Raw genomic sequence first — 16,273 nt, 5'->3', positions numbered from 1 at the left:
TCAAACACATCATGGTCGTGAAAGACAAGGACTGAGGAAAATATTCGAGGAGACTGAAGGGATGACAACTAAAAGCTCTGTATGATTCTGGATTAGATCTTAGGTCAAGAAAACAAAGGAGTGTCCTTGTTTGTAGGAAATTATACTGGAAAGGGCAGAGGGCATCAAGCAGTCAGTTGAGCAGTTTGGTGAAGGGGGTGGGGTATGTGTCAGAAGTGTGGGCAGGTGTACGCAGGCATTCTTCTCTATTATGTCTGCAACTGTTCTGTAAGAGTGAAGTTGTTGAAAAGCATTTTTTTCAGTCTGAACAGAAAAACCAGCATAGCAAGGGCAGCTCTGAAGACCTTGGTCATAGGCGTTTGGAGACTTCCTCTCCAGTGGGAGTTTATTATGGTGATTGGCTTCCAGCTACCACCATTTTCTGTCTCTCAGTAACCTAGGTTGAAATCCTCAGGAGGAAAATCACTTTGGACAGCCTGTGTCCCTTAGATGATCAGCTCTTGTCAGGGGAGTAAGAGGATAGACCCAACTCTCTGGGTGTCCTTCCCAGAAAAGGAGGATCGTCAGAGTGCCCCCACCCAATTAAGGGCTCTTTCCAGGAATACTCTAATTGCTTTATCTCTGGTCTCCCAGTTTAATTCAGCTGCCCTTCCACCAGTGACATAATGCAGAGTCCTACACTAAGTGATTTTCAGATGTTCTCCAGCACAAGCTGTGTTCACACCCTCCTGGGAACTTAGGAAATGCAGGTTCTCAGGTCTTGTTCCAGATCTAAATCAGAACCTCTGGTGATGGGTTGTAGCACTTAGTGTTTAGGAAGTTTTCCAGATAATTCTGGTGCATGCTTGCTTTTGAGGATCACAGCTTTACTATATCCGACCATATATCCCCAGTTTTAAAAATCTTAATGGCTCAGACATACAATACTCCAAAGTTTGCACTCATGGCTGAAAGATTCTTGTGATCTCTTACCTCACCCACCTACTCTGCCTGCTTCTCTGCACACACGCACACACACACAAACAAACACGTGCTCTGTTCATATCCTGTGGCACAGAACTTTGCTGAGCTTTTTCCTGGACTGCCACCTGGTACATTTCTGCTCTTCTATCACTTTCTCTGTGATGCTCCCCCTGGTCCTACTTTCTGTGCCTTGGCTTTCTTCCCTGTGGTGCTCTGCACATTGTGTTTATCTGTTAATCTAACCATTAGTTTGCCTGTACAGCTTCCCCACCAGACTGAGCTCTGAGCTCCTAAGGGCAGGAACTTTATTTCATTAATCCTGTGTCTGTAGCACAAAATGAAGGTAATACATATGGTTCAGTTTTTGTTAACATTTTTACCTTGTATTGTGAAACTTCAGACATACCAAAAAGTAAAGTAGTGAACAGTCATGCACCCACCCCCCAGGATGTAACAGCTTAATGTTTTGCTGCATTTACTTTATCTTTTGCACATTAGTATTTTAAAGTAAATGTATGGTATAAGATGTCATCATACAGTCTCTGTAGTTCCGTAGTAAAAACTAAAGACAGTTTCCTACATTACCATAATAATAGTAGCTGTCATACCTTAAAAAAATGGACAGTACCCAAATACTAATTCTATTTTAATTATTCTAGATTAGCCCTTCATTTTCCCTCCCTCCCACCCTCATTATTCAGTGAATAAAGTGCTGGCTAGTATTTATCGCCACTGATGTGGGATAACAGTCCACTATCTGTGACATTACTGAAGAACAGTTGGAAAGATGTGCCTTTTTGTCCAGAATAATCTGCTCTCCTCGTGTGATCCCAAACTTATGATTTGCAGCCAGTAAGTCATTCCAGCACATAGCTGGTATGCACAAGAAACCATTATCACAACAGCATTACTTTAATTAATAGCTACTCCATTTTGTCTTCCAGAAAGTCACTGACAGAGCTATAGTACATTTTCAGTGACTTTCTGGGTTCTTACAGGCTTGGGTCTTCAGGATTTAGTAATTTCCTTTCACCTCGTCCATTTATTTTATTTTATGCTAACTATTCTCTTACCCTTTTAATACTCCCAAAGCTTGATATAGTTTGTAGAACAATAAAATGACATTTTAAACTCTCTAACTTGCTTAGACTCTTAATAGTTAACACAAATTTGCGTTTGGGAGCTTAAAGCCCACAATTTGGAAAATTACCCTTTTAACCTTTTCAGTTTGCAAATATTTGCTTAGCCTTACTTACATTTAAGAGAAGGGATTAAAAAGAGGATTTCTGAACAGTTTCTCCACATAGTCCTGACTGCATTAAGTGGCTTTCTGAGTTTAGAGCTTGATAGTATATAAAATACAGCTCCTCCCCAGGCATCTCTAATTGCTTTGTAGTTTTTGAGATTGGATTATTAGTACTTCTAGTGATCACATATACCAAGCATTACAGTGTTTGCTGAATAAAATTTAACTCTAGGTTGAGCTGCTTGCAGTGAGTAGAATGATTGGGGCTTGGGTGATGGGTCTGGTGGAGAAGGGGAGATTTTACTGTGTGAGTCCATAGAAGGTGGTACAGAAAGTACACTATGAGGCATTTTAGGAACTGTGGCACAGGAAAGAAAACTGAACTTCCAGCAGTGGGGTCTTAACTCAGGCTACCATAACAAAATACCATAGATTTAATGGCTTAAACAGCAGTCATTTAATTATCTCCTTCTGGAGACTAGAAAGGCGAACATCAAGTTGCCTGCCGATTTAGTATCTGGCGGGGGCCTGCTTCCTAGTTTGCAGACAGCTTCCTTGGTGTGCTTTTGGAGAATGAAATCTCTGGCGTTCTTATGGGAGTAGTAATCCCATCACAAGTGGTACTACCCACCATTACCTCATCTTAACCCAATGTCCTTTTGAAGACCCCTCCTCTAAATGCTATCATTGGGTGTCAGGGTTTAAGCATACAAATTTTGGGACATTTAATTCTTAACACATAAGCAGGTGCATTTGAAATTGACCTAGTATATACTTTTATATGGAATCGTTATTTGTCAGCATTGTCTTTATATCTTCCAGAGCCAGCCTTGGGTGGGGAGTTCAGCCTGTGTAGAAAATAGTGAGCACTATGTTGATTTGGTCACAGTGTTTAAGGCCGTCTTAAGGAGACAGTCCTGTAACCAGTGGATTTGGGTTGCTTACAAGTGAATTGATGTCATGCTGATGTTCAGAAAATGAGACACCATTTACAACTGGAAGAGAAAAGTTTCTGTTTGTAAGAGTCGTAGTGAATTATAGGCAAGAAAGGGAAAGTTGATTTTTGAAATCACCGATTCCCCCCTCTATTGGACAGTAATCCTGTCCTGAACAGCATTTAATGTGAAGTCACTAGGCCAAAGAATTAATCTTATTAGGTGATAAGAGCACAAGGTATATTCTTCACGTCTCCTTGTCTGCCTCTTCCACCTTACTCCTTTGCTTTTCTTCCTCTCCCAGCCCTGCCCCCAGTGCCGCAGCCTCTTCATCCTCCTCTGACATTTCAAATGTCTTTGGCTCTGCTAAGCCCTATGGATAGAAACTTCGCTGAGGAGGATATTGATTACCAAATATGGTACTGCTGCTAAAGATGTTAGAGGAATGTGGCTCGTATTCTAAGCCTCCGGCCTCAGAATAAGCTGCCAAACAAATTAGGTCATTTTAACTTATGAGCTTTTGCCTTTTTTTTTTTTTTTTAATAAGGAGCTGGAACTTTGATTTGGAACATGATGGTGGTGGTATTTTAGCTCAAATAGAAGATGGGGCAGGACGTGGGGGAGTCCCAGTTCAACACTTATTTAGGATATGAGCCACCCCCAGCCCAGCCCCAGCTGTGAAAGAGTGGAGCTGACTCTGCAACACCATGCACAGGCTGAGGCCTGGAGACAGAGGTGCAGCCTCCCTGTGCTCACTGTGAAAGACTCATGCTGCAGTCCTGGGGTGCTCTTCCAGGGTACCGTGTCCTGGGCCACAGTGCTCATGCCAGTATGGGGTCAAATTTAGGAAAGTGACTTCTTCACAGGATGGTGGGTCAAGTTTGGGAGAGAAGAGACACTTCCTCTAAACTTGATGTCAAGTTGTTACTAGGTGGGATGTGGCGTAAAGATGCAAATCCTTCCATGACATACCTTAAATGATAGCCAAATGGCACTGGTCTCCAGCAAAGACCACAACTTTTCAGGTCCATATTTGGAAATATTCTGTTGTGATACTAGCTTTGATAGGGTGAAATGCTCTTAAGTGGAAGCGGATGGAAGCAAATGCACTTCAGAATACTGCTTTGTTCTCTTTCCTTCTATATATTTTTTGGCAAGATAATGCTGAGGTTTCCCTAATTAAAACAAAACAAAAACTGAGACCAGTTAAACGCAGAATTTCTTGTAGATTTCATTTTACTGGCACCCTTTCCATATTATGCTTTTAGTTAGGGCTTATATAAATGGATTCCTTTTCTTCCTGCCCACCCTACCCATTTGCCACCTTCAATTGGTTTCTTCTCAGAGAATGGGTAAGTCACACGCAGAGAAATTTCCACCCACTTCAGGGCATCTGTGGGTCAGGGCTCTGTGGCTTTTGTTGTACCTCTGTCAGGCTTGCTCTTTCCTTCCTCTCCCCTCCCTCCCCCCCAATTTCTCTTATCGTTGTTACTTTCCAATCACATCCTCTTCCTCTCCTGTCTTTGGAGCCAAGCCTATGAACTTCAGAGCTGCTCATCCTGGTCAACAGATTCAAAGTCTTAATAATGTCTTGTAGAAATTGCTCTTAATTTCCTTACTAAAGAAGAAAGGGGTTTGTGGGGCCCACATGTGTAATGAATGGAAAACCTGTGCTCTTAGCAGACTTTTTCTGAACTCTAATCCCTTTCTAGAAGATATTATTCAGACAGAAATGGGACTTGAGATTGCTTGGATGGACATCATGCACAATACTGGGGTATCTCTGGCTTTGTTGTCAAGATCAAGAATCCATGGCCTTGGACATAGATGAATGTGAAATTATTCATCATGCTTTATAACAGAGACATTCTTGAATGGGAGAGTGGCTTTCAGAAGATATATCATGCCAGAAATGTTATATCTTAGTGTGTAATTTATTTTATTGAACATTTTGTTTTAGGTAAACCAATCAAGGGTAATTGAAATTACTATCTTCGTGACCTATATAATCTGATATCTCTATCCATGTAGCAAATGAGCAAGATCAAATAAAAATCAGACTGTACCACAGTGAGACATTGAGAATTCATGTAAATTTGTTAACTAGCTGCAAGTAAATGGTATTAGGTTAGATTTAAAAATCCTAAAACTATTCCTATCTTCTTCGGAACTCAGAGTGCATGTATCCATGTTTGAAAGTGTTCCAGTGATAAAGGGATGGGAGTTCCCCCCTCTGTAGGAGATGAAGCCAAGCCATTGAAAATTACATTGTTTTAAGTCAGTGTCAGAACACTGGTCAAGGTCTAGGCCTCTTAGAATTTCAGGTGTTAGACTTTTCCATATTATGGAGGGCATTACATTAATTCATTCATTCTTAGTGGCCACCGTTAGCTGAAGTTTCTAAACCATGCTAGAAATTTGCTAGTCCTTATTTCGATCTTGGGCTTGAACGTTTTTGTGCAAGAAGAAAAGGATTAATTGGAAAACCATGTAACTCTTTTATTCCCAAATTCTATCAATTTTTCCATTTGTGTAACTAATATGGGGAGTCCAACTACACTCCCCCAGATGTACACAAGCTTCACTCACCCTCTGCCAGAACTCCAGTATCAATGCCCTGTCACCTTCCCTCCCCTCGCCTCTACTTGCCGCACCTTGTCCCCTCTGGTAGCCAGTATATTTTCGGTCTAAGAATTATTTTTGTGTTCTGCCAGTTTGTTTTCCTTGACTGTTTATATTCCTTACATGAGTGAAACCATCCGGTAACTGTCTTTTACTTTCTGACAAACTCATGTAACTATGTTTTTCAATTACATAAACTAAATCTCCCTGGCTTTCTGGAAATGGTGTATTATGCGTCTCCATGTATTCTGTTTAAGTGGTGAGAATGAGAGCGTTTGCTGACCTTTTTTTCTGACAGGCCAGGGTTTAATGGTGTGTTTATTTTGTCACCATTCTGGTTTGACTCTAAGGAAATGAAAACATCTTCCATTTGTTCTTTATTTCCAAAGGGCATCCGCTTCGATCCTGAAATTCCGCAAACACTACGACTAGAGTTTGCTAAGGCAAACACGAAGATGGCCAAGAACAAACTAGTAGGGACTCCAAACCCCAGTACTCCTCTGCCCAACACTGTACCTCAGTTCATTGCCAGAGAGCCATGTAAGTTGATCTACTTTTCATTTTCTAGGGGAAAAAAAATGAATTAAGAACTTGTATGCTGCATGTTAGTTTATACCACGGACATAGAGCTGGCTGAGCATCATTTCCCATTTCTGTGAAGAGGCTGACTTTTCTTACTGAATTCCAAATACAGCAATCTTGTTTGTGATTCACTGTCTTGAATGATGATTTGGCTTCATCAGAACCAGAAGTACAAAGTTTCACTTGATGTGCTATATAGATTTCCTTAATGTGATGTTGACCTTTATTGTTGACCCTATATGCTTTGTGGCAGAAACCCTTTTTTAGTCCCCTAGTTTTGGACAGGAGACTTGGTTCTCAGGACTCCCTTAACTTCATTTGCTAAAAACCATCAGTCCTGTGACTTTGGAAAAAGAATATTAAAAGTAAAAGAAGCAGATCTTAAGAAGTTGTTTCTGTTTTTGAGAACAGTTTAACTATAAATCTAGAGGGAAAAATAAATATATACAAAGAATTTATATAGTTGAACAGTCATCTAACTGGAACCAGTAAAGCTTTAAGGAAAATTGGGGGTTCCTATTTTAAATTAATTGCTAAGCAGGTTTTTTACCCCCACCTAATAAGCTTATTGTTTTAAATGTCCAGGCTACAATTTCTGCCTTTATTAGACTACTTGAAAAAGATGTCTCAATTCTGTTTCTCATGCTCAACTAGCAGTGTAAGTGAAGCATGAGTTAGGCCTTTGCATTTCCTGTCAGTGCATAAGCCATGTGTGATTTAACCTGGCAGGGTATTGAAGGAATCCCAAGTGACTTGCTGTTCAATGGAATATTTCTGTCCTGTCCTCCTTGTTCTTCTTTCCAAATCACATGATCTTGATCTTCTTCCTGCTTTCCCTGTAACTGAAACCCAAGGGTACACAGGCCCCTTTCTCCCTTTATGTCATGTGTGTGTGTCAGATTTAATCAGGGCATTGTGGAAGTTAGTCACTCTGTAGCTCAGTTGCTGTTAGGAAAGCAGCTGCTTGACAGTAAACTTATAGATAAGAGTTTCTCCCCTGGTGTGTTCTAAAGTAAATTTTTCTATGAAACTAGAAATCATAATGGGAAGAAAATATTTTCTTCTTCCATGTCTTAGGCAAACTTGAAATATTTGTTTATTTGGGAAAGAAATCTAAACAAAAGTTTCATCTTATGGGGCAGTTGTACTGCAGGAGGATGTATCCTTACTGTATCTAGCTCAGGGCCTTGTATGTAACATAATAAATGCTATAGTAATCATGCATGGGTAAAATAACATTTTTGTGTGGCTATTTGTGGAGTTCTAACATTTGTTTGCCCTTAATTTTTCTCTGTAATTCTTTTCTCTTGTTTAGGGCATCAGAAAAGTATTTCTCAGATACTTTAGATTTAGAAAAGAACATTTAGACTAACTCTTTGCTTTTTTAGTGAATTTGCCTGCCTCTATTTCAAATACTTTGAAAATTCGGACAGGGGAAGTATAATGTTGGCAATACTTTATCCTTTTAGTTCTTTACTGGAGCTCAAAAGATTTTATAACTCTGCTGCAACGGCTCTGAAATAGGTAGCCAGGATGCGGGAGCCAGTTCACAACAGGTTACACAAAGATAGATTAAGTGGACATGCGCAAGTCCTTGCAGTTAGGGAGAGCCTGGGGCTCTGCTTCGGCCAGCTCCGCCCACTGCCCTTTCCTGTGCTCGGAACAGCTCAGAAGAGGTCAGATAGTTTCCATGGTAGAGTCAAAACTTGCCTGGCTGCTCATAGCAAAACAAACTTGAAGTTAAAAAAAAAAATCCAAACAGCAATGTATTCTTGAGAAAATAAAAGTTTGCATAGTTCTCTTAATATAGCTCTTTTTTTAATGACGCAGGGGCCTTGACAAGCAACAATTCCATTGTGACTTAGAACAACCTTATCATCCATTATGGTTCTTTCTGGAAATTGTGAATTTGTCTGTCACACAGACTCTCCAGGAAGCACAGTGCAGATCAGCAACCTGGTGGTTCTGTACTGGTGGGCACTTGAGGTGATCAGTTTAACCACCATGCAGAATAGACTGCAGTGAAATCACAGGATTCGTAGATTGGAATAGTCCTGCCAGTTTCTCTGTGGTGGGCCATGGAGCAGGGGTGGATGTTGTTAATAAATATTCTCTTTGCCAAATTTTTATTTGGTGGGGCCTGAGAAGTACCCATTGCCATCACTAGAGGAAGAATGTACCATGAGTCAGTCATACAACAGATGTTTTCTTGAATGCTCTCAAATACCTGTTGAACTTAAATGAGCAGCCCCTCTGGAGGGACAGGCCTGCAACTGCTCCCTTTAAAGAGTTGTCAGTCCATGGAATTGATGACGGGCAGAGTTTTCCGGAAATTTGGCCCCATGTAAAGAATGTAAGAGATGTTCCCAACCCTACTTCCGACTGCTTTATATGCTGAGCACCCTGCTCCATGCCAAGAATGAGGAGTAAGGAGAGAGAGAGCACTGTGACATCTAGCCAGGGTAGAAGTTGGCCTCCATGGGGAATCTTGACCAAAGACTTGAAGATGCCAGTGTTCCACTTCTTCTAGTTACTGTTAAGCTTTGTGACCTCAAAAATATTTAACCTTGCTGCACTCCTGTTCCCTGAGCCACAAGAGAGGGATAATACCTTATTCACATAATTGTTTTGAGAGCTACATGGCATTATTGGATTGTGTTGAGAATTGAACAAGTGTAATATGTAGAGTACTAGGCAAATGTGAAGTGCGAGCTTCAGTTTTAAAAACAAAACAAAAACCAGTTGCTTCATAGTTAAAAGTAAGTGTTGAGCTTCTCATCTGGCATCCACTGTGTGATTGTGGGCGCTTGTCTTTGCAAATTAGAAAGAATGAATGAAAGTCACATACAATCCTAGGAAATAGTATACTTCCCTAACTTTTTAATTAATTTGAGCTGCTCTTTTTCCATGTATCAAATAAAGTAAGGAAAATACTGTGAGAAAACAGGAAGTAAGGGATGTAGACAATTTAAAATCCTCTTAGCTGATGTATTTGTACAGGAAAGTAGTGTTCTATAACATATGAATTCCACATTAGAGATGAAAACAGCACATCGCTATCTCCGAAGTTTATTTTCCCATCTGTAAAATGATACTATGCTTCAAATCCTCTGCTAAGCATCTTGAGTGACTTGCCTCATTGAATTTTTGAAGAAACTGAGGTCCTGCCTGGAAGGTCTAGTAACTAACTTCATTGAAGTTTTCACTCTCACTAAAATCCATTGTTGGCCTCACCGCATCACATTGCCTGGTAGTCCACAGGCGCTTTGGGCTGTAGCCGTTTTCAGGGATTCCCTAGGTGCCGCTTTAAACTCATTCATGACCCCAGAGACCATTATCAGGTGAGAAGGCCAAGATTTTAGTACAGGTCACTGCTTAGTGAAAATTAATCTCTCTGAGGTATTAGCCATGAAGTGTATTTCTTCATAATTGACCACAATAAATTGATATAGTTTTATTGTACTTCATCCTGAGTCATTATTTAAAAAAATAAAGACCGCTTTCAACAGTTTTTAAGTACTTTAGTTCAATAGAAAGTGGCTTCATCAGCCAAGATGAGAATTTTTTTTTTTTTTTTTAAATAGAGGCATGCTTTATTTATTTGTTTGCTGGTTTGTTTGTTTGTTTTGTTTATACATGCACTGGATACAGTCAGAAGCGCGGGAGGGTGAGAGAACTCACCAGAGCCAGAGCGGGGAGCAGAGCAGGCAGAAGGACTGAAGTACACTGCTGAGGGGAGCAGCGGGCGGCAGGAGCGGTCTGCACGCCATGTGGGACCCTCCTCCGTGGCCGGGGAGCAGCCGGGGATCGAACCTGCGCCGCAGAGGCCGCGGGCAGCTTCGCAACCCAGCGCTCAACCACTGCGCCACCGGGGAGGCCCCCAAGATGAGAATATTTACCTTCTTTTCCTTGTACCTGCAGCATAGACAAACAGCTCTCTTAGGTGGTGTAACAGATCATTCATATGGAAACAGGCATGGGTGGAAAGGCACAATCACGCAGCCTGCTTTATATCAATGATAATATGAAAATAGCATAGTCACCAGTTCATGGTTGAGTAGATGGCATGTTCTGTAGGAGGCTCCTTTTCTACTGCAAAGTCCTTAAACCTGAGCAAACACGCAGAAAATGTCTACTTTTAATTTCCAAGAGATTGAAAAGATCAACAAGAAATCCTTATATGATGGATGGAATTGAGCAAACTGGCCCAACTTTTTGAAAGTAAAATAACACAGAAATGCAAGGGATTATTTAATGGGTTGTAGTCTGTTTGTTGTTGGTTTCTATTTGGTGTAAGAGGTTTTAATCCATTTCAAGGAACATCTCTGGAGACAGTTATGATGATGTGATCACAGTCTGGCCCAGTTGTATTTGAGAAACAGGTCTTCTTGAATCCTGTCTGCTGTTAAATTTATAAAATTATATTTTAATTTCATCTTGTTTGTAAAATAACAGCCCCTGATCCACTTTATTATTACATGAAGAGAGAGATCATAATGAAATTCAGAGGGTTAAAATTACAGGTTTTCCTATTACCTGAAAATAATCACTGTTAACACTCTGTTATTCCTTTCTACATGCATTTCTATACATTTATATATACGTGTATATAGAGAATAGTGACTGTGAGAGCTTGTGATTATTTAGAACTTTTGGAAGGAAGTCATATGTACGTGGTTAAATGAATTTTTCAGCTTTGCGTCTGTAGGCCTTATCCAATTGTATGCATAAAATCTCATCATTGTCATGATGAATGCCCCTGGGGATGACCCTGAAGTGTGGTGGGCTCTGAGAATCAGTAGGGTCAAGTCAATGAGTAGAATATTCTGGATGGATTCTAATACTTTGATATCCCTCTGGAGATCATATCTTCAATGATGCAACCTTCATGAATTTTAATTTTTCCAATCCATTTTCCCTCCTGACTCACTTTTCTGGTTACAGGAGCCCCGTTATAAAAATAAATGATGCTCAACTGCCGCCGCCATATACCCAGAGCTTTATTTATTTATTTATTTTAAAGATTTATTTATTCATTTATACAAGCACTGGGTACAGTCAGAAGCGCGGGAGGGCGAGAGAATTCCCCAGAGCCAGCGCGGGGAGCAGAGCAGGCAGAAGGACCGAAGCACACTGCTGAGGGGAGCAGCGGGCGGCAGGAGAGGTCTGCGCACCATGTGGGACCCTCCTCCGGTGCCCGGGGAGCAGCCGGGGATTGAACCGGGGCCGCAGAGGCTTCAGGCAGCTTCACAACTCAGCACTCAACCACTGCGCCACTGGGGAGGCCCCAGAGCTTTATTTTTAAGGGCTCTTTACGTGAAAGGTGGTGAGGTCCTTGGCAGGTTGAGGAATCATTTTTAAATTAACCAGTGGAGAGAGACTGGAGGTTGTTGAGCATGGCAGCCTCCTGATTTAAGGAGGACTCTCCTTCCTGAAGCTCTAGGAAGCTGCACTGGGGGATACAGGAAAGGGTGGACAATGCCGTGAAATCTTTCCTATGAAAGAGGAATATGTAAAGTATTCCTTTTTTGGGTGGTGGTAAAGAAGGCACTGGCCTGAATTTTCTTCTTAACATGACTTGGAATGTGACTGGAAGGTGTCTTGGGGCTAGGGGGTTGGTTCCCTGCTCCTTCCGCCTCCTTGAGGAATTGTTGGTAAGGATGCAAATCATTATTTCACCTGTTTCTTTCTTTATTTTTATCCCAGTTCCTGCTGATAAGGTTTATGATGGGAGGGGAGCCCTAAGTGTGAAAAGGAGATTCTAGTAAAAAAAATAATGAAGGGGTCTTTGGACAGTCAGAGGCAATGGGAAGTAGTAAGGAAGGCAGAAGAGGTCACCTGTGGAGGGGACAGGAGGCTGTCTTAGGAAAAGGACCTGGAAGGGTGGATGTATTCACGGAGACATGCTTGTGATTTCCATTTGTGCCTTCTCTGAACCCCTCACACCACCACTTGCTTGTGGGCCTGATTTTCCCATCACAGAGAAAGGCCCATTCTAAGTTCAAGACACATATGAGGACCCCTCACCCTAGACATTCTGAAAAGAAAAAACGTGAAACAAAAGTATGGTCAGCAAGGAAAGCACAATACTTTCAGAAAGCAGAAACCTAAACGTTTATGTCCAAGTCTCACTCTGACAAAGCAAAAATATTTTGCATTTATAAAAAGGAAGTTACTGAGTCACACAAATGTTTGCAGCCCACTTTCACCTCTCTCCCCTTAAAATCTGCAATTCCTGGGTTTTGCTTGATGTGTATGATTTTAATAATTAATTTTAACAATATTAACATATTAGGCAGTGGACTTGGTAAGAATGATCTCCACATAGATGTACGTGCCTTGTTTTCCATGGAAGATAAATTATTAGCACATCCTGTAGATCAGCTACTCTGATCCAGTTCATTTACATTCTGACTTAGTGAATAACCTATCATTGAGTGGCAATGGCTATTACCATTTTGCTTTGAATTTGTGTTTGTTTATCAAATCATTGGTCAGCTATAAACAAATGCCTTAAGAATTCAGGAACTCAGTCTCTTTGGAAGTCATACAGTTCTTTTGTAATGCAAATAACTGTCCCAACTTTAGTGTTTTATAAGCTCAAATTATTCATTACCTCTGCAGAGTATGAAAGAATAGAAGTTAATTTACTGGGTCAATTCAGAAAAAACAGGTACCCTAGAAAAATTCTGTTAAGGCCTTGTACTCCTTATCTGATCATTAAAGAATGCAGTTTTTACTTTACTAAAGATAACGCAGTCTCTTTGTTCCTTCTTGTACCTTTTCACACACTTCTAATCTTCAAAGAAATGCTTCTTTCTTACATAGCAGTTCTCAAAGTATTTGCCCACCACCCCTGGGTGGTCTCTGAGGCCCTTTCAGAAAGTCCATGGAGTCTTAACTGTTTCCATAAGAATAGTCTTTCTCATTGTGTGTGAGGGGATTTGAGGGTGGAACACACCTTCATACATATCAGGACAGTGGGCCAGTAATCACTGTATTTTGTACTGCCTTGCTCTAAACTTCTTAAAGAGCCAGTGTCACCTGCAAATGCCCTTCGTAAAGAAGTAAAAATTAGTGTTATTCACTCGCAACTCTTAATTGACAATATGAAAAGCTCATTGAAAAAGTTTCAGATTCTGCTGTGCAATAAATCTTTAACAAACTACCCCTTGTCAATTTTAAGTGTACTATAGAAAAGGAATACTCACAATTACATGTAAAACATACTAAAGTACTCCTACCTTCATATTCTACATATCTGTGGGAGACCGTATATTTTTCATATATTATTTTCATACATTGCAAAGGATTGAATTTAGAAGATTGAATTCAGAGGTGTGAGAATCAGTTGTCTGCTATAAAACCAGATACCAAGGAGGTTTGCAAAAATATAAAACTATAAAGTTTTCCCTGTTTCAGAATATGCAGTTTTTGACAAGACATATTTTAATGTGTGATTATTTTTTAATATTTTTAAAATTTTTAAGTTTTAATTTTGAACATGATAAATACCAATTGGTTAAATCCCCATAAACAAAAGTTACTTGGGGTCCTCAGTAGTCTTTGCTAGTGTAAAAGGGGTGTTGAAGTCAAAGTTTTAAAGCCACTGGTCTTAAACAACTGAAGTTTAACATTTTTTTCCTGGATGGACAGGATGGGCGTAGGGTTTTTTTTTTTTTTTTTTTTTTTTTTAGTTAATAGGTGGCTGCTGTAGATTTGAGGCCTCCTGTGATTAGATTTGGCTACAGCAGCTAAAGCAATTTAGATTTAGAGATAGACTGGAGGGAACCAGTGGCTCTCTTTTGCTGGGACCCTAGAGTCTCCTGTGCCAGCCTCTACTTTTAAGAAGGACTTGTACTTCTGCCGCTTATTCTCAGCCCAAGAATAAGTGTGTGTTGGTAGTTTGAGGGGCTGGAGGACATGCCACCCATCCATTCTCAGAACCTCCTTAGGGGAATGGACCTGGACTGAGTGTTCCTTTTCAAAAACGCTTAATCCTACCTCACCGTACCCCATTACCAAAGAAGCAGAAGCTCATCTCAGAAAACTTTGGAGAAGATAAAAGAAGGGGATGATAGAATTAATGTTTTCAAATTCCAAAAAACACATGCTATTGTTAGACTTTTAGCATAAAATTTACAAATAAAATACCTGTAAAATAACAAAGGCTTAAGGCATTTTAGCTATTTTTACTTAATATAGTATCTGCGTATTTTGAAAATTGAATGCAGAAAATTATCCACTCAGGAGCATTTTAACATTTGGCATAAGTAGCTGTAAAAATATACAATACTACATCTATTGAAGGACTACGTATTTGTTTTGTTTTTTTAAAGATTTATTTATTTACACAAGAACCAGGGTACAGGCCAGATGCGTGGGAGGGTGAGAGGATTCACCAGAGAGAGAGCAGGGAACAGAACAGGCAGACTGACGAAATACACTGCTGAGGGGAGCAGCGGGAGAGACAGGAGAGGTCTGCTTCGCCATGTGGGATTCTTGCTGGCCGGCCAGGATCAAACCCGTGCTGCAGAGGCTGCGGACAGCTTCACAGTGCGGAACTCACCTGCCCAGGGCCACCAGGGAGGCCCAAAGGAATAGGTATTTGATGAGTGGAATTACATTATAGATCACTCAGCCTTCATTTTTGCATATCAATAGCTATCAATATGTAGTTGATCTATAATAATGGAATACCATGTAACAAAGACTTTTTTCCCTTGTGTAAAAGATTAGCAGAAGTAATGTTGCTGGAGAGTGAAAGAGGTAAAAGATATCAAAATTAAGGGGTCATGTAATCGCCACAGACAGATCCTTTAGCCTCCTTTTCCTCAGTGCCTGTAGCCTCTAGAATCTGATGTATCCAGAAAAACCATGGAGCTTGAACCAGAAGCATCTCCTTGCCACAAATAGTCTAATTAGTGGCTGAGGGTGGAGGAGTGTTTTTCTGACTTTTAATTATCAGGAGGTCAAGGAGATCAAGCTGTTCATAGTTGAACAGCTTGATACTGAGCATTTGAGTGAGTTCCTGTTCTAATTTTCTCACTTGAGTATAGCAAACATTAGAGGGGAGGTGAGAGACAAAAAGCTGAATAAGATACAGTCTGGCTCTGGGGTGTTTACACTTTTTGTTGGGGAAACAGACCTGTAAATGACAGAAAGCCCAGCAAGTGCTAAATTGCAGGTTTGGATAATGCTGTGTGTGGTGATGAAGCTGGTGATTATGAGAAAGCCCTCCTGTTTGTATGTGGACCTAGTAGCAGAAGATGAGAAAGTTTTTCAGTAAGTTGGCCATTGTGCAAAAGGATTTAGAGACTGAAGGGGTGGCCAGTGTGGAGAGCAGAGAGGTATGAAAATGTAGGAAGGAAGGGGTCAAAGAAGAACTGGTGATCTGGTGAAGCTGATGGTGTACATAAAGGAAATAGAGAGTGACAGTGCTGCACAGAGACAGTGTCCCAAATGGAAGAACTCAAAAGATACCAGGTTTTATGCTGTGAACAGGAGGAAGTGTGTTTGGTTTCCTACTCCCACACAAAACACATCTCATCAGCCTGCTGCTTTACTCATCTCAGATAAAAAATTAAGGAAAAACCAACTGAGGTGTGGATTTGGGAGAAGGGAGCTTAAAAGGACATATGCTCTTTATTTCACAGATTCTATAGGTGAGAATTCCAGGCACAGGTTAACTGGCTGCCCTGTTCTTTGAGTCTCTGGAAAGGCTGAGGTAAATGTGTTTGGCAGGGCTGCAGTGGCATCTGATCATCTTCCATGCCCCATGTGGTAGATTTCAGGATCTGGAGGCTGTAGGCAGTGACTACAAGTGTAGCTTTGACTTAAGCTGTAACTTAGTTGAGCCACTGCCATGTGCCAGATACAGGCAAGGACATCCATCTTCACTGACCTCAGAACAATTTTGAGGCAA

At 40.7% G+C, this 16,273-nt stretch overlaps 1 protein-coding gene across 3 annotated transcripts in view; it reads left to right on the top strand.

The window, feature by feature from the left end:
* The window catches only part of RBPMS (RNA binding protein, mRNA processing factor), a gene marked incomplete at both ends in the record, with an annotated part of 159,114 nt that overhangs the window by 96,788 nt on the left and 46,053 nt on the right, over positions 1-16,273 (top strand). For all 3 annotated transcript variants that reach the window (XM_084231620.1, XM_084231619.1, XM_084231618.1), the window contains one exon: positions 6,156-6,306. In XM_084231620.1, the coding sequence (XP_084087746.1) occupies positions 6,156-6,306 (151 nt within the window). The remainder of the gene's footprint in view (positions 1-6,155; positions 6,307-16,273) is intronic.

The sequence above is a fragment of the Talpa europaea genome, assembly GCF_964194135.1.
Source record: "Talpa europaea genome assembly, chromosome: 4".
Taxonomy (NCBI): domain Eukaryota; kingdom Metazoa; phylum Chordata; class Mammalia; order Eulipotyphla; family Talpidae; genus Talpa; species Talpa europaea.
Note: the sequence above shows the minus strand (reverse complement) of the source record. Positions and strands in the feature narration are given on the sequence as shown.